Source organism: Schistocerca cancellata, chromosome 1 (genome assembly GCF_023864275.1).
Source record: "Schistocerca cancellata isolate TAMUIC-IGC-003103 chromosome 1, iqSchCanc2.1, whole genome shotgun sequence".
Classification (NCBI taxonomy): Eukaryota; Metazoa; Arthropoda; class Insecta; order Orthoptera; family Acrididae; genus Schistocerca; species Schistocerca cancellata.
In genome coordinates this window covers 1069647637-1069674539 of record NC_064626.1, presented here as the reverse complement: position 1 = coordinate 1069674539, position 26903 = coordinate 1069647637, and the positions used below count along the sequence as shown (strand labels likewise).

Below are 26903 nucleotides of genomic sequence, written 5' to 3'. Positions count from 1 at the left end.
GGAACATGAGAAGAAACAATGTTCATTATAAACAGGCATCTATTCTCAAGCATTTATATGACTGGTTTCTTTGCCAGTCATCAGCTTAGTTATGCAAGTCATAAACAACAACAGTAGGCAAACAACAGCTACTTAGTATAGCAGAGGAAGAAACAGCATTTCTAAGTTTGCTAGCTCTTGTGTTATCCTTAGTATATTCATTTATAGCCTGTATAAGCTAAAAGCTAGTAAGGATTCAGCTACAGGATTAATATCTGACAATTACTTCTTTATGTTATCATATTCATTAGCATATAAGTTTCTTCATAATGATAGACTCTATGAATGATTGATACTCATACAAGCCAATGGATATGAAGTGGAGAATGTTCTCAGTGAATGGTAATAAATGACACTTCTCCTTCTTCTTTTTGTTAAGAGTATTTTTACACAACCTGGTATGGGCTTTGCTGCACCTGTGTTTTATTTAACTTTGTGGCCAGATGCCCTTTCTGTTGTGAAAATCATCAGATTCCTAAGGGAGAGAAATTGTGTTCACTGCCTGTATGTGAATTGTGTAAACTTTGTCCTGTGTGCGATTGTATTTTAACTGTTTGTGTATCATATTTTCTAAGGTTTAAAGTGAGGAGCAGCCCAGCATTTATCTAACTGAGTGAGGGAAACCACCTGAAAACCACACTTAGGTTGGTTGGTACACAGTGTCAATGCACTGTGCAGGTTCGGTGCAGATTTGGCTCACCTCCCTTTGATGCAAGGTAGCACACAGTCCATTCTGCTATATGAGCAGGCCAAATGGTAATAAACTGCACTGAAGACAAGTAGTACTGATTTGAAGTGAAAGTTCTGTGAAGACCGTGAGGAAAAAGCAGATTCATCGGCTTGTATTAAGGCCAGAGAACAAAGTAAAAAGAATGGTCAACATGATATCCATTACTTAGCTTGTGACATTACCTTTTCTGTTAGTACAATAGATAAAAATTTATGGCACTACTACACCATAACCTCAATCATCATCATCTTTAGCAGCAGCATCTGTTGCATCATTTGATATTCACTGCTCAATAAAATGTCTCCTGTAGTCTTATCTACACATCACACTATTCCGTAAAACACATCTCTGCTGCTCCTGCCTGTGCTCTAATGTAATCTGTCTACCTATAACAGTCTCAGTCTTCTCTTATGTCATGGAATCTAGCAAAGAACTTCCCCAGCACATTTACTATTAATTCATATAGTTAAATGTCCCTCACATCTCCATGATATCTTCCACTCCTATTCCCTCATCCAGTTTTTTGTCTTTCTTAGTAATTCTCAAAATGCATCCCCTGATTACTTACTCAAAGACACTAGTTTTGAATGGTTTCCACATTAAAAAATCTATGTCTCATTGCAATAAGATGAAAATGGTGATATGCTCTGATTGTAAACTTTCCTTTTCAGATATACTAGAATTCTTGTTTTCAAACCTCTATTCAGTTTTATTAAAAGCATTCATGTGTGTTTTTACTCTTCTGCTTCTTTTCCTATCCATCTAGTCTTTGTCTTCAACTACCTTCAACACAAAAACTCATCTGGTTCTGTGACTTCTCTGTTTCTCTACTTTCTTTCTGTTGTACTTGTTAATCATTATCTTAGTATTATTATTGACTTAATGGGCTACATTCTGACTTACTCTATGAAGTCCTTCCATTTATTGTTGAAGTTTGTCGTCAGTAGAGGAAGACATTGCAGTGTCATTAACAGTAAAGATGATTAAAGTATGCTCCATTAATGTATATTCCTTCATAGTTTTTCCTGAAATTTTTTCTACAGTTGGTGGAAGCATATACAGTAAATTTCATTTTCCATCCATTAGGTTTGTGGTGAGTCCTTTTTCTATTTATTTTTATTCATAAGCTTCTGAACAATAACAGAAGTAAGCCTTTCATGACTCCGCATGTAACAAGATGAAAGGATCATACACAAAGTGCAACATAAGTGATACACAGAATAACTGATGTGAGCAGTACAAACTAAAAGAACATAGTGAGTATGAGTCATCACTGCTCTGTACATATATAGGTGTGATTCGCATATATAGGCAGAGACTGCCATGTCCACACAGTTGGTGATTGATTGAAGTACACACGCATGGCAGCACTATACTCAGTGCAGTCACACTCACACACATAGTAGCAGGATACAGCACACCTCTATGGTGTGTGAAGAGGGTGTCAAAGTGACAGAGGGACACATTCGTCAGTTCCAGAGTGGCAGGAGCCAGTGCTGACAACGGGGCAGAATGATGTGCCGGGCAGGCACCAGAGCATAGGGCCAGAACAAGCAGAGATGCGGGCATGCCTGAGGACGGTGGGCCCAAGCAGCGCCTGACTATAGCTCTGAGGAGAAGGGTACTATCACCTTCTCTGCACCATCATCAGCAGGCAGGTCCCAGTGTGGAGGAGGCCAGGCTGGACCCACGAGTGACAATGACTGATGTGACAATGGCGAGGGGGCCAGCAGAGGTGGCCCAACCAGAACACAGGTGTGGCAACAGACCCAAGGCCAGAGACAGACCAGCATCCAGTGCTGAGAAGTTGGATCACCAGGGTGTCATACATGCAGGAGGCAGCCAATGGGACAAGGGTGCCTGCACAGCAGCCTCTTGAGGTGGAGGGCAATGGGGCAGGCTGTGGAGACAGGGGCCACACCTGCGAACCTGTAGCTTCTGGTGGTGAGGGGGTGGGGGTGGGGCAGCTGATTAAAGAGGCATGCCACCTGCCTGTCAGCTGTATGGATAACACAAAGACGGCATCCCCTGCAGTGGACAACAGTGGCCGGTATCTACTTGGAGTGGCAATCAAACCCTCACACCCACTCTGGTGATCTTGGTACAAAGTGGCCTGACAAACCTGTCTCTGGCAGATGTGGCACAGGCCGCAGAAGGTGAAGGAGCATGTGTGGCTGCCAGCTGTGAAGCATCTGAGCTGGCCTCTGCTCTCCCATAGGTGAGAAGTGATAGGTGCTCAGAAACAGAGAAGGGCGTTGTCTGGTGAAGAATCCTCAATAAACGTTTCCATTTGGGACTTGGACATATATGCCAGTCATTCTGCCTCACCATTTGATTGAGTGTGAAATGGTGGAGTTGTAACATGACAGATGCCATGACAGGAACAAAACAAGTGAAAGGTGTGAGAAATGAACTGAGTCCCATTATCGGAAACTAAGGTACAAGGCAATCCCTTAATACAAAAAACCCTCAAAAGCATATGAATTGTGGCCTCAGCTGAGGTCAATGCACACTGCAAAATGTAAGGATACCAGGAAAATGCATCCACAACCAAGAGCCAATAGGAATTCAAGAAGGGGCCCACAAAGTCTAATTGAATACTTTCCCATGGCTGGCATGGAGCAGGCCAGGGGGACAGAATGCCCTGGAGCTGCCTGTTGTCAGGCACACTGCTCACAGGTGCTGCATTGTGAGGCAAGGAAATGTAAGGGTTAAACAAGGGAACCTAGGGTTTATGGTCAGTTACAAGGTGAAACTTGGAGCCTATGGGAAAAGCCTCTATTTCCACCTGAGAGTAACACTGCTGACTGGAGTGAGAGATTTAGAGGTGAAAGTGACAGCTGCCGGCATATCAGTGCACTAGGACTACGCCAAGGCAATACTGTGAGGTGTCAAGTCACCAAAACTATGTGCTGGTCCAGAGAGAAGGTAGTTAAACAAGAATCCAAGAATAGTATGGATTTCCACATTTGGAAATCACATTCGTAATCCAGGCTCCAGCGAAATAGGTACATTCCTGAGTAACAAGGCATGCAACAGGTGGTCCAATGTGGTTGCCCTGACAGTAATTTATGGTAGTAGGCTATTGTACCCGGAAGGTCTGAAGCTCCTTTGTGGACAAGTAGCAAGGTGTACATGTAACAGTGGAGATTTGCTCTGGCAGAGCTAGATCTTGAACCCCAAATAAACAAAAGTTTGAAAAAACTGAGATTTCATGAGGTTACACTATAAGCCTGCAGAAAGTAAGACAGAAACAAAATGCATAAACTTTTAAAGTAACACCTATGGAGGAAACCATGACAACAATATCATCCAGATAACTAATGCAACCTGGGACAGGCATATTCAATTGCTCTATAAATTGTTGGAAAATAACTGGGGTATGAGGCACACCACAAGGAAGGTGCAAATATTGATAGAGGCCACAAGGAGTATTCAAAACCACAACTATCGAACTCTTCATCCACAGGAGCGTGCAGATACTCCTCGGAGGAATCAGTTTCAGAAAAGCACTAGCCATCCAATATTTTCGCCAATGGGTCCTCCTGGCATAGAAGAGGATATTTATCATGATTGACCAGGCATTGAAAGTAGTACTGAAGTCGCCAGAAATGCTAAGTTTCCCTGACGGCTTCTGAACTACATCCAGTGAAGATGACCATTCACTATCTATAACAATTTGAACTACCCCTAGAAATTAAAGTCTGTTCAATTCTGTTTTCACTTGATCTTACATGGTGAAAGGAATAGGATGCACATGACAAAGACGAGACCGAGCTGTGGATTTCAAAGAAATATGAATAGAAAAATTTGTAGCACACTCTATACCTTCTGAAAAAAAGTTCAAAAACTCCTGACACAGTGTTTCCAATTGAGAAGACGGTACCTGATTGGACACAAGGTGAACTGCATTGGTGATAGAAAATCCAAATGTTGAAATGCGTCCATCCCAAACAAGTTCTCAACACCAGCATCAGCAACCACTAAAAATGTCATGGAATGAACCACTGACTTATAAGAGGCAGATGCTGTAAATTGTCCTTTACAGCACAATGTTCTGTTTGTTATAACTGACCTGCTTCCACATGACGGGCATCAACAGTGGCGAGCCTAAACTCACAAAAGTTTGAGAAATCAATGATTTCACTGCAGCACCTTTGTCGACCTGTAGCCAGAGCACTTTGCAAAAAACATGATAAACAACTAGGTAGAAGTCATAAGCACTGGACTCACACAGTTTCCGTCCTTGTCCCTTCCAGAGCAACCTTCAGCAAATGGCAAATGGAGACAGTGAGGCCTTTCTTTTGGCAAGCATTACAAGTAGTAGCCCAGTACTTATGGCACACTGATCATTTATGCTGGACAAAACAGAAAGGCCAAGATGAAAACAGAGAATGCCAACACTGGCGCTGTGGTGATCGCGGCTGCTTGCTTGGACCAGTCTTAGTCTGCTCAGCACTGGGCCCGCATGTTTACTGCCGCCGCTGCTGCTTCCTTGTGCAAGCTATCTGTTGTCCTAGTGCACACATATTGTGACACTACTGCCACATTGCCTTTGCTTAAATTTTACCACATGCTGCCTGAAAAAATTCAAAAGATTGTGCTATTTGCAAAACTCCTGCCAATGGGGAGTTATTCACAGAATAAAGCCTTATGCCACACTTTCTTGCCTAGAGCTAAACAGATGACTGTGTCATGCACCAAGAGTCTGCATAAGAGTCATTATTGGGCATCAGTAACAAACTGACACTTGTGGTGGTTTCGTAGAATACAACTTGTGCCACTATGACATGCGTTCATTTGTGATAGTTGAGTAATAAACTGCACATGTGATCAAAAGTAAGAGCTGACAGTTCTTGTAAAGCGACACAGTAATTGATACACATTAGGTGGAATCCATGAAAGGAATAAGGCTTTGTACAAAATAAGTACACACTACACTGACACTACACTCGGTGCACTCACACTCACATGCATCAGTAGCAGGATACGACATAATGATTTCTTAAAAAGTTTTTCATTGTTATTGTTTATTCTTCTAAAAAACTCTGCAATATATATATTTTTAAGAAAATAAAAATACTAATGCTTGTTACAAACCTGTTATTTTATCTATACGAAATTTCGTTGCATCCTGTGTATTGTAGTCAATGGAGTAATGGACCACATTGTTAGGTGCTTCAGCATCACTATCTAAAGCCTGAAATATTTTTCAAAAGTTGTTTATAAGGATCAACTTTTTAATCAAATTCAAATGACATGTTCTACATCCATAAAGTTCTCATAACTATAATTTTGCGGAATGAACAATGAATCTAATCTAATCTAAATGCATGAATTTTGTCAAAACACTGCGCTTTGATTTACATGACACTGTCAATATGATAAACAGACATTTCTGCCAGAAATTTTACAAAGGCAGCTCAGAAACTGGGTAATCAGGACATTTTGTCATATCTCATACAGGATCTAGAAACATTTATTTCTGACCATGATCACAAAAAAGAACTATGAATTAAACTTGGGAAACTTCATGTAGAAACTCTATACCTTTGCATAGAAAATGAAGTGACAGTCATTTTCTGGTGGAAAAGTTTTTTAAATTTATCGCAGATACAAGAAGGAAACTGGAGAATTTTAGAGAAGCTAAACTAAGTTAAAAGCTTACCTAAAATCTCCTGTAATATGTTTGACTATTTGGATTATGGGTTTGCAAAACTGGCTATCACTGTACAAAACATTGCTCATTGTTAATAAATCTCCATCATACTTAGAGTAATAAGAACACTTCTGCAGTTATTATAGCAGATGAGCATCTCCATATAATGTAATAATAATAATTTAAAAAAACAGAAGCTTTTTGAAATTATCAGCTGTTCTATGGTTTTTTGAGTATTACTAGGGAATTAATGTCTGCCAAATAACACAAGCTGCATATCTATAATGGTGCCGGTCGTAGTGGCCGTGGGGTTCTAGGCACTACAGTCTGGAGCCGAGCTGCCGCTACGGTCGCAGGTTCGAATCCTGCCTCGGGCATGGATGTGTGTGATGTCCTTAGGTTAGTTAGGTTTAATTAGTTCTAAGTTCTAGGTGACTGACAACCTCAGAAGTTAAGTCGCATAGTGCTCAGAGCCATTTGAACCATTTTGAACCATAATGGTAATTATTAATATATATTGCAGAAGTATTTTGACTAGCAGCAACTCTATAGGCCTAATGATGTATGTTTTGGCCCATTCCACATCCCTGATGGTTTTGTCTTGATGAGACCTGCAGAACATAATGTGTGATTGAATGAATTTCCTATGACATTGTAACTCTGTCAGAGATAGCAAAAGACTTGAAAGAGCTGTTGAGCAGCATGGACAGTGTCTTGAAAGGAAGATATAAGACGAACGTCAACAAAAGAAAGACAAGGATAATAGAATGTAGTAGAATTAAATTAGGTAATTCTGAGAGAATTCGATTAGGAAACAAGACTCTTAAAGTGGTAAATAGGTTTTGCCATTTGAGTAACTGTAACTGATGATGGTCAAAGTAGAGAGGATATAAAATGTAGACTGGTAATGGCAAAAAACGCGTTTCTAAAGAAGGGAAATTTGTAAACATCAAATATATTGAGTGTTAGGAAGTCTTTTCTTAAGGTATTTGTCTGGAATGTAGCCATGTATGGAAGTGTAATATGAACAATTAGCAGTTTAGGCAAGAAGAGAATAGTAGCTTTAGAAATGTGGTGCTACTGAAGAATGCTGAAGATTAGATGGGTAGATCATGTAACTAATGAGGAGGTACTGAACAGAATTGGAGAGACAAGGAATTTGTGTCCTATCAGTTGATAGGACACATTCTGAGACATCAAGGGATCACCAATTTAGTAGTGAAGTGAAGTATGGGAGGTAAAAATTGTAGAGGGAGACCAAGAGACAAATACAGTTAGCAGATTCAGAAGGATGTTGCTTGCAGTAGTTATTCAGAGATGAAGAGGTCTGCACTGGATAGAGTAGCATGGAGAGCTGTATCAAACCAGTCTTTGGACTGAAGACCACAACAACAACAACAAAAACCATAACAATAGCTGTTGCATCATTTTGTCCAAATGGTTCTTTGTGTTTATGACATTTGATGGAGCTACAACTGTTACTTGTATTCTGTTACATGGGGCATCAGTAAGCTTCATGTAACCCTCTTCAGGACTTTTTTGTACTTTGAGGCCATTGAGATTGACTTCATATTTCCTTGTCCATTACACCCAAATTTTGTATTTTGGCCCATCGAATGAACAAATCCTTATATGTCTCTTCTCTCACTTAAGAGGATAGCAGTACATGAATAATTGATTATTTACTGCTGTTTCTGTCACTTATCAAGCAAATTACATAAATCAAGACAATATAAAGCTATTTATCTGCCAGTGTCAGTGTTCAAACCATTTAAATCCATGTCAGGAAACTGTGGTGCATCACTTTTCAATAAACCCACACATTTTTTCCACTCTTTAACACAAAAGACTTATTGTGTGGTAATAGAAAAGAAGTGAATTTTTTAATCATAAATTCATATGATTCTGTTATTTTTAATTACCACTCACTTTCACTTGTGCACGTGTAGTGAAGTCACTTAGATCTTGTCGCAAGACAAATTCGTATATATCTTTCTCAAAGACTGGAGCATTGTCATTTACATCTAGGACATGAATGATAAGTGGAACATTGGCTGTGTTCCCTCTTTCATCACCATCCATATCAGTAGCCTCTACATGCAGATGAAACTCTGTAAGGAAAAATAACAGTATTATTGCAAGGCACGTATTGTGAATATTTTGACCATTTTGTCTCAGTTGCTAGTTCAGTGCCAATTATCTTGCACACAGGAATAACCATTACTCATGTTTTACAACTCAGTTTCAGTTGCAAAAGATTAGTAATGGTTGTCTTTACCTAAAGTATAAACAGTATGTGTTAATCTTCTTGGGTTTGGAGCTCGATCTTCAAGCAAAGCTGCCACAATATTTTGACAGTCCACATGGTCATCATCTTGAAGTGAACTGTACAAACATTGTGTGAGTTTGACTTGAAGATCTGGCTGCAAATCTGAAGAGCATATCGAGTTATTCTATTGGGAAAGCTTACGGAGCCCGATAAGCAGCATTTTTACATAAGACATTTATGTAGTGATGGCAGTTCGCATACAGACAATGCAGTAGACATGTTTGTTTAAATATTTAAAGCAATACTAAAATAGAAAAAAGTTATATTGTTTGCTGGAGCTGTATATGCTTCTATTGTGCAAGATATTGTATCAGAACCACCACAATTTTTTGAAATATATGAAGAAAGGAGTATAGTTAAATAATAATAAAAGTAAGGAAAAAATAGGTCAAAGAAAGTAGAAAGTGTTATGTAACTGCATACAAATGATACACACAAAAGTAGAACATCAACAGAATAAGTAAGTCGATGTAATGCCAAAGGCCGAGAAACTAATACTTTAGTACTTCCCAATGTCTTGCTAATCAAATGAGGGTGATGAAGACTGTCTTTATCTTTCTGAACATAAGACAGGGCATCTATTACAGTAATGAAAGTTTAGTCTTTTCCAGAAGCCTTGTTCTGTTCAAGGGTTCTTTACTTTGAGTTATAAATTCAAAATGATATGTGTCACGTTTACTGAATATGATGAATATTTCAACATTTCTCATCCATTTGGTTTCAGTAACTGGTTTACATATACATGCATTATTGTGATATTCTGTTATTGCCCATCAGCAAAGAAACTTGTTTGGTAAGGGATTATTTTTTGTGTCTTCTGACAAATTCATGTATTATTTTGTGTCAGTTTACCCCATAAAATCGGTTCTTTTGTGAATGAATATAGTTTATGTTTAAATCAAACAATGGAAAGTTCAGGTTGGAATATCAACAATTATGGAAAGGATAGATTACTACTCACCATAAAGATGACATGCTGAGTTGCAAACAGGCACAATGAAAAGACTTTTACACTTTAAGATTTTTACCAAAGCTTTCATCAGAAAAGAAAAACACACACATTCACACAGGCTAGCACATATCATACACACACAACTGCTATCCCTGGCTGAAACTGAAATGGACTGAATGGAAGCAACAATCTGTAGTGGAGTGGGGAAGCGGGAGGGATAACAGAACAGTGGTGGGGGAAGAGAAAACAGTGCTGCCTGGCGGAGTGTGCAGGGACTACACGTGACAGGCAAGGCTACCTGGGCTACCTGGTGCAGCATCAGTAGGCTGAGGTGGAGGGAGTGAAGGGAAAAATAAGGAGAGGAAAGTAGAGCAGCAGTCCTTAGTTAATACTTCATCTACAGGATTTTCACAATCTGTAGGTTTTCAAGGGAAAGGCTTCATGCCTTGTAAGAGATGGTGGTCTCTCTGTAGTTTCAATCCAATGCATTGTATCTCCTTAATGCCACTGTCACTCAGGAACTTGGAAGCACTAAACACACATGTGAGGGAGTAACTGTCATTTGTTGCACTGTCACTAACCTGCATGTGTGTAGTAGGCACAGAAGAAAGATGGTTAAAGTGGGTAGGCAATGTCATATGCAATGATTCCAGCTGAGTAATGCAATACTGGATGATTTCCACAGCTTTTCTTTGGGAGCAGGGTGTATTCACGCTGGCTTTTGTGTCCACTGATTCCCAATACAGCACAGCCTGGGTCAGTAACTGATCGACATATTGTAGTGTTTCGAGAATTTACATGTAAATTCTGGAACCACTCGACCTTCAGCCACCTCGAACATGCAATATTTTAAAGATAAGTGTGAGAAAGAGCCTATTTACTGTGCAACAGATGTCTGTGTGTGCAGGATGGACATTGGTCCTGGGAGGGCAGGAGCTGGCGTCGGTCAAGTGACACTGACAAGTGTTTGCCGCTTGCGCCATAGAAGCTGTATGTGATGTACAAGGAGCAAGAACTGAACAGAGTATTTTGTGTATGTATGAAATATAGTGTAACATGATTAACTAAACAGCTATTTGATCATAGTGTATAATTGTCTATTTATTATAGAATATTTTATACCCTTGTGATGTAGATGGGAGGGTTTGTATTGCTTTTTGGAGGGGTGGGTAGTGTAAGTACAAACATGGCTAACACGGAACACACACCACACCTTTCAAATGACCCTTGCAAACACGTGTAACTGATTCTTCACCATTAGCCTTTCCATAGGGGTTAATAAGATTTTCTTCTGGGACCTCATGGGTGAAGGTGAGAATGTCCGTTCTGTAGGAGGCCATTTGACACCATACCTCCTCCAGCTTCTCACTCAAGTACCAGCGAGGTAGGTATCCTGGGGAAGAGGGTTGGGAAGGGTTTCCTGTTATTGGGGCTATCTTCTTTCTCTTCATCGATCTTAGTAACCATTTCTACTTTTTCCTTTCTTACTTCTCATTTCAGTACCTATCTATCTTTCCCTCTTTCCGTATTCATTTACTTCTGTCACTGAAGTCCTTCTTATTTACCGTGATTTTCAATAATGCACAACTTATTTTATATAAGTAGGCCGAAGAATCAGGCTACACAAACACACTTACGCATACACACAAAAAATACAATTACACAAACAATGATCTTACACATCAAAAGAGAAGAACCATCAAGTGTTGTAGGGGGAAAGGAATGTGTACCCTGGGAAAGGATGCACACATTGTCGTTTATTGCGACGGTTCTGCACTGCACATACACACATTGTTGTTTATTGTGAAGGTTCTTCATTGCAATTACACGCATTGTGGTTTATTGTGAAGGTTCTGCATTGCACATATGTAGAGGAAAATATATATACATATAAGAACCATGACGATTCAATATCATATACATATATATAAGTATAAGAACTGTGATGATTTCTGAGTATAAATAAGAAGGAGGCATGAGTAAGAAAAAAGAACATAAGCCAGAGAGAAATCAATTGGGGTAATTATGAAGAAATGTCAGTCTAACAAATATTCTGATGATTTGTAGGATAGTGGGACTCTTATAACCTAAGTAAACATATTACATATTGAATGGTGTATAGAGACATAGTATATACCAAGTATGTATAAGTTGAAAAGTAGGGGAGGACTCCGGGAACTAAATGAAGTATCAAGAAGTGGAGTTGAGGTGTAAAATAGATTTGTAGGAATCAAGAGGGACGTACCTACCGAAACAGAATGAGTGTACTCATAAGGTCAACCCATATGTAAGATATAGGTACTGTTCAAAAAGGGGAAATGGACAGATAGTGACAGAAGTCACACATCTTACAGGGATTATTCGGGTAAGTTTGAATTCTATATACCACTGGCATTATTATGTTTTCTGAGTGCTGGAAAGAACACTTTCATTTTCCCAGAGTTCCTCCAGAATACAAACTACTATGAATAATGCTACTAGTCGGTACTGAGGAAAAATAGTACAAAATATTAGAATACAGGATGAAATATTTAAATGTCCATGACACCTGGAATTTATGATTGGAGCTGAAGAGAAAGTTTTCACCATTTGTAAGTAAGAGTAATGCAGAATGAAATCATAAATAGAGGCTTATGTTCTAAAAACAAAGTAGAGTAAGGAATTAGTGGAAAGACAACAATTGGAAGCCTGCTCTATAGAGTACAAGGATTTATGAAAGAAAGATAAAGAAATTGTGTATATAAATTTATGTACTAAATGATTACTTTTGAAGTGCGGATTGTTTCTAGTATTATATTAATGTACATAATGGTTATGTATAAAATACCATGTGTTTGACCTGGGGAGGGGAATATGTAGTGCTTCAAGAATTTACATGTAAATTCTGGAACCACTCGACCTTCTGCCGCCTCGAACACGCGATATTTTAAAGATAAGTGTGAGAGAGATCATATTTACTGCGCAACACATGTCTGTGTGTGCAGGATGGACGTTGGTCCTGGGAGGACAGGAGCTGCGTCAGACGAGCGACGCCAACAAGTGTTTGCTGCTCACATCATAGAAGATGTATGTGGCGTACAAGGAGTAAGCACACATTATTCTTTGATGGTGTAATGACTGTACTTGTTATGAACAATTGAAACATTGTTTGTCTAGAGACTCCTTTTTTAATCTTAGTGTTGGACTTGCAAGAAGCAAGTACTGTTTTTGAATTTCTGGTGGTTATGAAACCGACAACAATGTAATTATATTTAATAGTATCTAACGGGTATCGTCGTAGTTGACTTGCAAGAATTTGTATGTTTATGTGAAACTTGTGGAGATGAAAATATACCTGAACTTAACTGAAAGTGTGAGGATACCGAGTTATTTCTAGTGAACTGAAAGTATGAGGGTACCAAGTTATTTCTAGTGAGAGAGGGAGTATTTGTTAGTTCCTCTAACCAGCATTATTTCTTTGGAGAAGAAGTTGTGAAGATCGATGCAGCCACATATCCAGAGAAGAGGATCAGCTAAATGCTTCAAGTAAGTCAACTGTAGTAAGAGAAGTGTGAAGTTCACAATCTAGTTTTGCACCGCTTCTCTTGTCGCCGAAACCGTTAGAATATCTTTACTCTTTGTCATTCCCAAGACTGTTGGTGCAGTTCTGTACTTTAATTTGTAGGTCCTCCACGTTATGCCAGATGTCTTTCAGGCTGAAGTCCTGTGATGGTAGGCTCTCAAAAATGGTGGCAGATGGTTTCAAAGAAGAAAGCTCATATTCAGCCTCCACCAGCTGCTTGTGTCACCCATACAGTTTTTACTGTAATAAGGAATTTTCTTCTTGCAACATGAGACATTCCTTTCTCATGTTTCTGTACAATTTATTGGTTGCTGCTAGTTGGTCCTCAAGTGAAAAGGGTAACTGGTGAAGCCTGCACACTGGGGTTTTCAGTGTGTCTGCACATTTTGGAAAGGCCTGCATTGAAGGTCCCAGTTGTACCCTAAACGCTAATGCCCAGTGATCTTCAGTAGAAAACTCCATCTTGTAAGTCTGGACACAAATGAAAGTGATGGAGAAAACCTGCTCCTGATGGGACTTCATACACATCTACTTGCATAAGCATCCAGGTGAAATTCCGGCTGTTGTCAAAGTCAGTATTGTGTAAGTAAATCCATTGTATGTATTGTATTGTATGTTAACTGGGGACCTAGAATAAAATGATGGAGAGGCTCCATCCCCACTGCAGCCGCAGTGGTCCACAACCCCATGATGACTACCGCAGTCCACTTCACCCCTCTGCCGCCCCACACCGAACCCAGGGTTATTGTGCAGTTCAGCCCCTGGTGGACCCCACAGGGAACGTCTCACACCAGATGAGTGTAACCCCTATGTTTGCGTGGTAGAGTAATGGTGGTGTACGTGTACGTGGAGAACTTGTTTGCGCAGCAATCGCCTACATAGTGTAACTGTGTAACTGAGGCGGAATAAGGGGAACCAGCCCGCATTTGCTGAGGCAGATGGAAAACTGCCTAAAAACCATGCACAGACTGCCCGGTTCATGAGACTTCGACACAAATCCGCTGGGCAGATTCGTGCTGGGGACCAGACGCTCCTTCTCATCCAGAAAGCCGTGTGTTAGACCACATGGCCATCCGGGTGGGCAAGTAGATCCATACGTGTTAATAATTGACCCATTCACCATCTTGACATAAGGTGAGATATCTGCAGCATAAGGAATACTAGCTGTGTTCGGGATCTTGCTGATCTCGGAACTCAAGTTGATCAAAATGATGGTTAGTAATACAATCACTGTGGTGGATGGTGGAAACAAATTGGCTTTATTCACCTGGTTGAATTTTTGGCTTATTTTGCCAATGTCATGAGCTCTGATGCCTAGTGAAGATCATGGGTGGGATTTGGGTGCTTACAAGGAGGTGAACACTTACACATGGTAGTGCCATAGTGTGCATGGAACCAGCACCAATGTACAATCTGTTGGCTGCTGTACACACCCTGAGTCGAGTGCACCTTGATCGCCAGAAGGTGTTGCCAATGGTGGCAGAGTTGGACTTCTTCATATGCACTAGGACCTGTTCAGTTGTTGCCTGCTAAAGGGAAGGCCAAGATGGCTGTCATCATTCCAGGTGTGTCATGTTGTGAAGTTTTGGGCGCAGTTACCTCTGCTTGGTAGCCACCTGCACATCAATGCACAATGAGGCTGCCGAGTACAGCACAACATGGCTGCCTAAAAAATATACTCCTGGTGGCTGCTGGGTAGTGAGGGCATCAATCTTGCAATGTGAAAACATTATCTGCTGACCATAACTTAACTTAGTGTGTGAGCTCTTTGTTACATATTAAAGAATCTGGAATCTTGTGAGATAATTTTCTTATCCACGTGGCTCGCAGTGTATTGTCACACATTAATACAAGGTTCACTTAAGTTCTAAGGATGTAAAGTTCTTAGAGCGCCTGTGTGTTTAATTATTCTGAGAAAATAGCCTCTTAAATTTGCCTCTTGAGTGATTTGCACAATGCTGCCCCAGCTGCCTCAAATTTGTTAAAAGGAGTTGGTGATAGAATAACATCACTGTTGGTAGCAGCATGCTCACCTATCTGACACAGTAATGTGGAATATTTTGCTGTCTCATCAAAAATGTAGTAAGTAGTGAAGACCAATTCAATGATAGCAAACCTAGTTTGTGGCTGATCTGATAGAAACTAAGGCAGTTATGATAGCACACACTGTACAGCAGAAACACTGCAGGGGAAGTGTCCATATGGCACTAATATATTCAATTCAAGGATATGGTCAGATGCGACACCGTTGAATGGCTGTGACACAGTATAAAAAACAGAGATTTTATGGTGTGGCTTGGCTTGCCAAGCTCTATTGATGGGTAAGAATAGAGTCATCACCTCAAAAACTGATACAGAAGTACACATCAGGTTGGGAGGAATGAGGAAGTGGTATTGCACTCATACACTAGGATGTAGCGTAGGCCCTATAGCATAGATGGCTAACAGTTCCTCTTGTTCCATTGTCAGAGATGATTCGATCAGATCTGTGAAAAGCTGTGTTGAATGCTGCCACATGGAACCAGCATGCACAAGTGGGAGGATGGTGATGGTTACTTTTAATAGCATTTTTGGACTTTGGTGGTTGCATGTAGTTTGTTGCACTGTGCAGTCCATGGCGTAAGTACTCAAAACTGGTGAAAGGCACTAATAACCTCTGATGATCCACAGTACCCATTGTCTTGGTGGGAAGCAGTGCTGTGTGTTCACCAGGTTTGTGGTAAACATACTGTAACCATGGGTCACCAATGTGGGAATTCCGAAGTGATGAGTATGTGCAATAATCTTTCAAATTGCCGCAAATTATGCACTTTATTGACATGTTTACACAGTCAGTAATAAAGAGAACACTTGAGAGACAACAATTGTTCATTGTTTCTAATATTGATTGGTGGTCAATATCAATTTCGGCGATCAATGCCATCACAGAGCCACAGAGTAGTTCTCTCATGACTTCTAGGCTGTAACAAGCAGCTAATAGTGCCAAACCCAGGATAGAGTTGACTTTATAGAACTTCAATCTCTCTATTCTTTTTTCTTCATGTATGACTACTCTTAATACTCATTCCTTATATGTGTTTATTATTGTGGGACAGAAAATGCATTGTAAAAAATAGGTAAATAACCTTCAAAGGAACATCAGCTACATGCAAAACATGCTAAAGGCAAATGGACCCAAATGTAAACTGTGTGGAGCTTCAAGGTAACATAGCATAGTGCTTATAATGCACCAATATTTGAGCTCAGTAAACAAAATTAATCTTTAGATAAATTTTTTTCTTTTGAGAGTGGTGAGTAGCAATTTACCCTTTTCATAATATTCTCATTTTTTCTTTTGAAGGATTCAGTGCCACATCAGTCTGAAAATATGTGATTCATGATTTTGTGAAAGAATTTGATAAATAAAGTACTTTACAGCTATTAATGTTTGATGTTAACAAGAATGTTTTGTATGTTAAAATTCGAAAACATGAAATCCGAGAAAGTCAAGTCGCCCTGAAATTTCATGTCAGAAATAGAGAAACATAAACAGGAAAATAATTCTGAAAAGAAATGATTTTCAAACATAAAGTAATTTGCCATCATTTAAGTCACTCAAATAATAATAAATATCAGTAAATACGTGCTAGAAGTTCAGTTCATTATTTGCTTTCCACAGTGTCATGCGAGTTCATATTTGTGCGCAGTACTTGTTCTCAGTTAACATTTTTATATTTGCAAGCAATTCTACTTCTTTCATTTTTGGGAAAAGGCATGCGAGTTAGCACTCCTTTGTAGCAACTCTTGCAGTCCGTTTTCAAGTGTATCATAGTGTGATTGTTAGATACTGTTTGGTGGAAAAATGTGTGGTCCATTCAAATGTGACCTTCTGGCTGCAACATAATATCTTTTTTCAAGATAATGTGGAGTGATAAACCAATTGTTAATTTGATTAGCAATTAAATAAAAGGATGATTCATATCAAAATATGGTGTTCTTATCAGAAATAACAGCCCAGCATATTTCCTGGGTTATGAGCAACTCTGTGATTGAAATTCAATTGTTATTTCAACAGAGGATGTTAATGTATTGTTGGGATAAGGTTGTTTTCTTGCCAAAACCCAGGAACCTCTAACATGATGGAGTGGGAATGTAGCTTAAGGCAAAAAAGACATCTGCTTCCTTCACATCCTCGAACTGAGGTATATACGGGGACAGCATGTAACTTTGTAGCATGCAGCAATGTAAGCACAGCATTAAAATAGTATGCTTCATTGTTCTAGCATATGCATTTTGAATAAACTCTGCAAGTATTTTAAAGTTCATACACGGGCAGAGTACACACTTCTGTTGCTACTTTGAAATACCAGCAATAGAAACAGACAGTTTAAGGATATAAAATTTTGAAACACAAGTAGTGCCCTCTGTTGTTTCTTTCACTTGTGTTTATACTGTGAAATATCAATAATAGAAACAGATGGTTTAAGGATATAAATATAGAAAACATAAGCAGTGCCATCTGCATTTTGTTTATACTACTACAATCTTTGACTATTCCCATGAACAGTAATATGAGATAGCACTATCTACTGACAGTTCTTAGTACTACATTCTTTGATTATTCATATGCAGTAGCAGTTAAAGGCTCCACAACTGAGACAAATAAAGAAATACACTGGAAAAATTTGAAAAGGAAACTAAAGACTGAGATAATGCTAGTAACATGGTTGTGTACAGTAACTGATGAAGTAAACTTCAAGCAAAAATACCAATTATGAATGGTATCAGACAAGACTGAGAGAAGTGGTTGACAATGCAATGTAGAATCTGCTTTCTGACATGGACTATGACACTGATGTTATGAAGTGCTAAGAACATGTTGATATCAGCAGGAAACAATTCTGAAGGCAACAAGAAAGATTTCAGTTAGTTTGTCCTCATTGGCCACAAACTTGACACTTACGCCGGTTTCAGTTGCAACAGCATCTCCTATACCTGTGACAACTTCCAGCCATCAGATTAGAGCTAGTTTCAGGAGAAACAGAGAAATAGTTTAGATTTTGGGAGGAGTTTCAGTCTTCCAGAGACAGAAATCATTCAATTTCTACCATAGACAAATATGTCTTCTGTTGCGGGTACTTGGAGGATGAGCCAAAGAGCCTAGTTGTAGGTGTTCCAATCACTGCTGATTTGTACGAGGAAATGAAACAAATTTTGGTTTCCCTCTATGGAGTCAAAAACATAAAATTTAGACTTATCTCAAATATCTTAAAGACACTGATGACACATGCACCAACAGACATTTTGAATGCTACGTATATAAAATGTAACAAATGCATACTGCCCTTTATGAGCTCTAGGGGAAAATATATATGATTACAGTCAAATGATGGCAGCCAAAATTTTGCACACATTTCCTGAAGGTATAATATTATTTGTGCCAGGAGAGAAAAGATCATTGAAAGCTGTATCACAAAGCTAATGGAGTCTTTGAATGATCACCCACAAAATTAGAGGTAGTAAAACTTGAGACACATATCCACAATTCCCAAACTACAAGTGAATGCAAAAAGAGAGAAGCCTAGCACAAAGAGATAAAGGGTCAATCATAGTACTACATACTCTGTGACACTTGTCTCTATGGGGCACAAGATTGTTCAATCGAATACAGAACGGACAAGTTAAAAGCCTACATCAATGTTTTCTGTGTCCAAAAGGAGGGCACCATATCAAGCACTGCAGCAAAAAAAATAAAGTAGCCTGTTCTAGATGTATGGTGTTCCAAAATGTATCTATCTGCAATGAAGAACAATGAGTCTTAGTGGGGAATATTGATGTTCAACTGCCTCTCTTCATGTCTCTTCTCTTCATTTGGACAACAGATCCTTTAGAGCTGAAGAAATGTGTACACTGTTTACCCAACTATGGAATCCAATGCATCTTCATCAGCACATAAATACTACGAAGGCTTTCCCGGCGTAATAATTGATAATATTCTTCTCAGGTATGCAGCCGGATCTCAACGTCTTCATGACACAATATTTCCGCGGTCCAACTGGCCGCCATCTTCAGGTGAGAGTGCTGGTGCACGATCTCGCCGGAACTGCCTTCCCAATGCAAGTGGCGGCCCCTATATAGGCCGCAGAAGACCCACAACGCGTACGCGAGAAGGTGCCGAAACTGCCCTCTAACGCAGTAAACATACCGCGCTGCCAGTGGTGTAACAGGTGAAATCGAGATACCGCTGTCAAAAAAAAAAAAAAAAAAAAAAAAAAAAAAAAAAAAAAAAAAAAAAAAAAAAAAAAAATTTTAATTTTTTTTTTTTTAATTTTATTCCGATGATTGAAACACAGACCGTTGTTTTTTAATGTCAGATAACACCGGGTCCCAAGTCTTACTTAAAAGATAACCCTTGTCTCTATTAATAAGATTGTCAGATAAACGAATCTCTATGGATTATTTTAAAACACAGTCCCAATAGCGAGATGCAGGGGCAACCATTTGTGTCTCGTCATATAGCATTCTGTGTCCCTCGGTGAGACAGTGCTCCGCCACTGCAGATTTCTCAGGTTGAAGCAGCCGTGTGTGCCACTGATGCTCAGTAAATTGGTCCTGAGTGGCAAGGGATCTTGTACACACTGGGCTTCCTCAAACGCAAGTCATCCTTAACAGAGCCAAGAAGCGCTCTACTCTTGGCTGGCGGATGAAAAATACTTTTGATATGATATCTTTTCAGAATTCTTCCTATCTTCGAGGAAATGCTCCCAGCAAAAGGCAGAAAAGCCACCGATTTGCAGGTATCTTCTGGTGGTTCAGGCGAAGGTCCAAACTGGAAAGCACGACGGATCTGTTTATCGGTATAGCCATTCTGCTTGAACACAATCTTAAGATGGTCCAATTCTTGTGTCAAGCTTTCTCCATCTGAAATGGCATAAGCTCTTCTCGCCAACGTCTGCAGGACCCCGTACACTGGAACGATGGATGACAGCTAGAAGCATGCAGATAACGATCCGTGTGCATAGGCTTTCGAAAAACACTGTGTCCCAGTGTCCCATCATCCTTTCTGTACACCAGAACATCCAGAAACGGAAGTTTTCCATCACTTTCCATCTCTATGGTAAACTTGATGCTAGGATGCAGGGAATTAAAATGATCTAGGAACCGGTCAAGAGCTTCTCTCCCATGAGGTCACACCATAAACGCATCGTCAATGTACCTCCAGAAACAGGTTGGTTTTAAGGATGCCGTCTTAAGCGCCAAGTCCTCAAAATCTTCCATAAAAAAATTGGCGATATTGGGGACAATGGGCTCCCCATAGCCACTCCGTCAGTCTGTTCAAAATATTTGTCATGGAATAAAAAGTATGTCGACGTCAGCATGTGGCGACAAAGTGTGGTTGTTTCCTCATCCTGTTTCTCACCAATTAATTGCAAGGATTTTTCGTCCGCCAGCCAAGATTAGAGCACTTCTTGGCTCTGTTAAGGATGACTTGGGTTTGAGGAAGCCTGGTGTGTACAAGATCCCTTGCCACTTAGGACTGATGTGTTGAGCATCAGCAGCACACACGGCTGCTTCAACCTGAGAAATCTGCAGTGGCGGAGCACTGTCTCACCGAGGGACACAGAATGCTATATGACGAGACAAAAATGGTTGCCCCTGCATCTCGCTAATGGGACTGTGTTTTAAAATAATCCATAGAGATTCGTTTATCTGACAATCTTATTAATAGAGACAAGGGTTATCTTTTAAGTAAGACTTGGGACCCGGTGTTATCTGACATTAAAAAACAACGGTCTGTGTTTCGATCATCGGAATAAAATTTAAAATAAAAAAAATTTTAATTTTTTTAATTTTTGACAGCGATATCTCGATTTCACCTGTTTACACCATTGGTGGTGCGGTATGTTTACTGCGCTAGAGGGCAGTTTCGGCACCTTCTCGTGCACACGTTGTGGGTCTTCTGTGGCCTATATAGGGGCCACCGCTTGCGTTGGGAAGGCAGTTCTGGCGAGATCATGCACCAGCACTCTCACCTGAAGATGGCGGCCAGTTGGACCATAGAAATATTGTGTCATGAAGACGTTATGATCCAGCTGCATATCCGAGAAGAATATTATCAGCACATAAATAGTTAACAGTGTGCTATCACAAGTCTTCTCCCACCAAACATTAACTGTTGAAGGATTTGAGTCACAATATTCCAAGGTCCACAAATTACAGATTTGATCACTTCACACTGACAGGACTTTGGACAAATAACCAACTGACTTTCTCTGCCTTTGAAAGAAGGAACACGCACTCATCACTTCCAGCTGTCCCACAAGATATTACCATCTAGAAGCTACAATGTGCTGATTCCAAGGATGACAATTGTCAGTAATCTTTTCAGAGTCTTATAGGTGAAGACCAATACTGGAAAATAGTACAGGACATCACATCAATACATCTTGCTGATTCTGCATTCTCCTTCCTAAGATTTGGATGGATTTTGAGTGGGTGGAATTCTGATACCAATGTCAAGTGAGTTACTGAGAACCATGTATACTTCAATGAAGAGAATGTAATTAGACAGATAAAAAATCTGCTCACCAAGCAGCGGCAGTACAACACACACATGAAAAAAAGGTTTTACTTATGCAAGCTTTTGGAGTCAGTGGCTCCTTCAGGCAAAAGAGTTGAAGGGGAAGGAAGAGGGCTGAAGGGAAAGGAACTTGAAAGGTTTAGGAAAAGGGGTAGAGTTCAGAAAAGTCACCCAGAACCCCAGGTCAGGGGAGACTTACTGGACAGGATGAGGAAGAAAGACAGATTGTTGGAGACTGCACTTGTTTATAGTCCCCAACAGTCAGTCTTTCCTTCTCATCCTGTCTGGTAAGACTCCCCTGTCCCAGGGTTCTGGGTGACTTTTCCGAACTCTCTTTTTCTAAACCTCTCCAGATCCTTTCCCTTCACCCCTCCTCCTTCCCCTGCAGCCATTCTGCCAGAAGAAGAAGCCACTGGCTCCAAAAGCTTGCATAAGTAAAACCTTTTTTTTTATATGTGTGTTTTCCTGCCGCTGCATAGTGAGTAGATTATTTTATCTGTCAAATTACATTATAGTGTCAATAATTGATTATTTTCATTGTTATATCAATGCAGAGTTTGTGCCATTAGATAAGGATATGTGTCACTTCTGGGACTTATAAATTTTGAGAAGGAAAGATCAACATGAGTGATCAATGTCACTGAATCATACTGACATTCTGCAAGAATTCAATGGTATCTTCCAAATGGGGACAGACAAAGGGTAGAGTAGTTTCATTACTAAGAATGAAAGATGTGATTCCTTGTTTGAATAATTGCAACATGGAAAAACATTGTACATCATTACAAAGAAAATTTTCTAACAACTTTCAGTTTTGTGCGATTTATCATTCTTAAATGTTGTATTACATCCAGAATGAACAAGACAGAATGATCAGTGTGCAGAACACTACTAATGATGTTTTCTATCTTGTTCATTATGCAGTACAGAAAGAAAGAATGGGAGCTACAAAATGGAGAATTATTTTTGATGCTTCATCAAGGGAAAGTGATTCACCATCACTTAATGACACTTTAGACAGAGGACAAAATCTATTTCCTGAAACACTATCAACATTATTTTGATTCAGGACATTATGGAAAGAAATCATTTCAGATGACACTCAAGCATTTTTAAAGCTATCTTTCTATGAAAGGGGTAGAGACTTAATGAGATTCTTCTGATTTTGTGTCGAGAAAAAAAGAGAATGCAATTTGACAGACTGTGAGTGACATCATCTCTTACAAGATTACATGTTTGCTATTTGGCCTAACTTGTAGCAGTGTCTCCTTTCTGCAACATTGAGTGAATTGGGCACAAGACTTAGAGGCACATATCCTGTCACAATAGAACTTCTGGATAAAAGTACTTTCATGGATGACTTTGCTGCCTATTTTAAGGATGACATTCAAATAATATTCATATGCTATCAATTGACTGGTATGTTGCAACAGATAAAACTTCCAAAGGCAAAATGGCCTATGAATTGTATTTCAAGAAGAATTTCAAGAATTTTATTCACCGTAGATCATTTTACAATGATATTGGCTTCGTCATACAAGATGTACTAGTACATACAGAATAACAAAATAAACTTCTGTCAATACATTATAAATACATTTGAAGCATGGCAGTGTAAAAAATTACAAAGGATAGCTTTTAAAAGCTAACGCAACAAGCTATCTTATAATCTAATATAATATGGCATTTTATTGTTTATAGTATAAACTTTGTAATTACACATGATTAACCACAGCACAAAATAATATGTTTAACTACAGACAACTTTTAAATGCTTATATTCTACTCAGGCATCTCAAAGAATTCTTTAATGTCATAGAATGGATGATCTGACAGCCAGCTGTACCACTTAATTTTAAAAGAATTTGTATCCATAGACTGAACATGAATTAGCAGTTTATTGAACATTTTGAGTGGGTTAACTTTGTGGGAATTTCCTGTTCTCGCTGATCTGTGGCGCGGTATGTCTAAATTACCATTCGCCCTGGTGTTGTGTTCGTGTATTTCCTTTCTGGCAATAAATTCTGAAATATTATTTTTAATATAGAGTACAGACACATAGATGTATAAATTTATAATTGTAAGTATTCTGAGTCTGGAGAAAAGAGGACGACAGTGCTCCCTATGACCTCTTTTACATATTATACGTATGACTTTTTTTTGTAATTTCAATACGTTTTTGATGTGAGGGGAGTGCCCCCATATAATAAGACCATATGAAATATGTGACTGGAATAGCCCAAAGTGTGTCACCCTGAGGTACTCCAAGCTCACTACCTCCCTTAGTTTCAAGAGAAGGTATGCCACCCGAGATATTTTTTCACATACATGATTGACATGTTCCTCACAATATAGTTTTGAGCCAATGTGAATACCTAAGAGTTTTACCGACTCATTGCCTACTTCATTTGATGTTCCAATTAAAAGTTGTTGTGTTTTGTCAGGGTTGCATAGGAGCTTATTGGCTGCAAACCAGTCCAGGGCCTTATCTAGTGTTTCTTTTGTTAGGTTATTCAGATCTGAAATGTTCTGATGTGTGGTAAGTAGTGTTGTATCGTCAGCATAACACACAACAGGGTGAGCTATATTTTTAGGTAAATCATTAATAGTGACAATGAAGAAGAAGGGTCCAAGGATAGACCCTTGTGGTACACCTGTGCTGATTTCCATGATGGAAGAATTTAAATTTCTGACTGAAACGAATTGTTTTCAGTTACTTAAATAAGAATTTATCACAGATAAAGCGCTCCCTCTCACCCCATAAAACTCTAGTTTCCCCAGTAGTATGTCAACAGGAATGCAATCGAAAGCTTTGCTTAGGTCACATAATACCAGTGATACCATGTTATTATTTTCAAAACCTGTTAAGGTTTGGTCAATGATTTCCAAGATGGCCCCTGTTGTGTTCTTCCCCTTTCGAAAGCCAAACTGATTGTTACATAGGATATTGTGTTTTTCAAAGAAGTTGCTTATTTGTGTGTGTATCAGCGCCTCAAATACCTTTGAGAATATTGGAACAATGGAGACTGGTCTGTAGCTTTGGGGGAGATGTTTGTCTCCTTTTTTTAAAAACTGGGACAACTTTTGATACCTTGAGTGCATCCGGAAAAACTCCAAATTCTACACATTTATTAAAAATATAAGCTAATGGTTTGGTGATTGAGTGTATTGTCTTTTTAATTATGTTATTTGATAACCAATAACAGTCCATACTTTTAGAACCTGAAAATTTGGATACAGCTTTTATAACATCAGCAGGTGTGACAGCCCTCCATTGAAATGCCAGGTTAACAGGCAGTGGTGTTCCAACAAGGTTCATTGCAGATGAATTTGTTGCTTTGATACTGTTACTTATTTCTTTAACTGAGTTTAAAAAGTACTCGTTTAATTCTTCAGGATCAAGCAGAGCTGTTTCTGTGCATTTCGGTGTATTCTCTTGTTTTATTATTTGCCAGGCTGCCTTGCATTTATTGGGAGCTCTTTCTATATAGTTCTCCACTGCTTGCTTTTTTGCCAGAAGAAGTTTAGCTTTATAGTATTTTTTGCATTTCAGATATGACCTATGAATGTTCACACTCTGTTCTGCCCCTTGGTCAGAGGCTTGTTTATGCATCTGGTACAGCATATGCAAGTTTCCTCTAATTTCTACTAGCTCTTGTGTGAACCAGTTCAGACTTTTCTTTTTCATTTCATTTGGATATATAAAATTTTTTTTACTGGTGAGCAAGAATACCATAAATCTGTGTACTTTTTAAAGAAGTTACCAAAGCTAATTTCAGCTTCCCTTTTTCCAGATTGACAATTATATATAAAGTCCCAATCTGCACTTCCTAATCTATCAACAAACATATTTATGTACTCTTCCTTCTGTCTTCATACCACTACTACTTTAGATTCTTCAGTTTTAACTGGCTGCATCTTACAGAGGGTAAGGAGTAGTGGCTCATGATCTGCAAGTCCACTTCCTGGAAGTCTAACTGTAAAATCCTCCCTATGGAAATTCACAATAATATTGTCTATACAGGCATTCTTACATGTGGCACAGTTATTTGTACAATAGAGGTCTAATGATCTTAGCATATTCAAAAATGTCCTAGCAACTGGTCTCTGTGTGTTTACCATTTCTATGTTGAAATCACCACATATAGCAATTCTCATTTTACTCTTCAATATTTTTTTAATTATTAATTCACATTTTTCAATAAACAAATTTACATCACCATCTGGCGACGTATATAGACTAACTACCACTATATTTTCATTCATTAGTTTTACACAACTAAACTCCCCATCTAGCTCTGAGGAGTATGTAGATACATCAATTCTGGAAAACATTATTCCTTCTTTGACAAAAATTCCTGCCCCACCATTCTTTCTCTGTTTTCTACATATCATGTCTCCCACAACATACCCTTGGGGAATGAACATATTTACTTGTTCTTGTGTTAACCAGTGCTCAGATACACATATAACATCTACATGCTCAGTGTTACATAAATGTTCTAATTCTAACATTTTATTTCTAATACAACGTATGTTAACTTGTAGAAAAGTAAGTAGTTTGTCTCTGTCTGTATTCCTCTGAGAGCAATTTGACTTTATATTTGAAGTTGTAGGTTCCATTAATGTCTTTAATCTTGATGCACTGTGATCATGTGTGTTATGATAGTCACATACCTGTTCATCCACTTGATGACTCACTTTGTTAACTGCTTTTGTCTGTGAAACCACTGCTGATCCCACCAAAAATCCTGGTCCCTCGGTTGTGGTTTCTTTTTTCGGGTTGACTGCCGTACTCCACGTGTTGGTATTCTCATCCCTTGAGCTTGATTTGCTGTTCTTCTTTTTGCAAGTAGGTCTCTCTTCTTATATGGTGCCTTCTTTCCTGCCACCTCATTTGCTGCTTCTTCAAACTTTTGCACTGTCCTCTTGGGTAAGTTTATTGCTTGAGTAATTGTCCTCTCCCCACAAACAGAGTTCACTTTTAAGGATTCTGTTGTTATTTGTGCTGGAGTTGAGTCAATAACAGTTCTCACTGATTCTTTATCTGAGACTTCAGTATCCTTCCATTT

The 26903-nt window shown here is 39.1% G+C and overlaps 1 protein-coding gene across 1 annotated transcript in view; it reads right to left on the bottom strand.

The window, feature by feature from the left end:
- Positions 1-26903, bottom strand: part of LOC126128123 (cadherin-86C-like) — a 334718-nt gene that overhangs the window by 67339 nt on the left and 240476 nt on the right. Inside the window, exons 13-14 of the mRNA XM_049915150.1 lie at positions 8358-8539; positions 5870-5969 (exon numbers count right to left, since the gene is read on the bottom strand). Of these exons, the coding sequence (XP_049771107.1) occupies positions 5870-5969; positions 8358-8539 (282 nt within the window). The remainder of the gene's footprint in view (positions 1-5869; positions 5970-8357; positions 8540-26903) is intronic.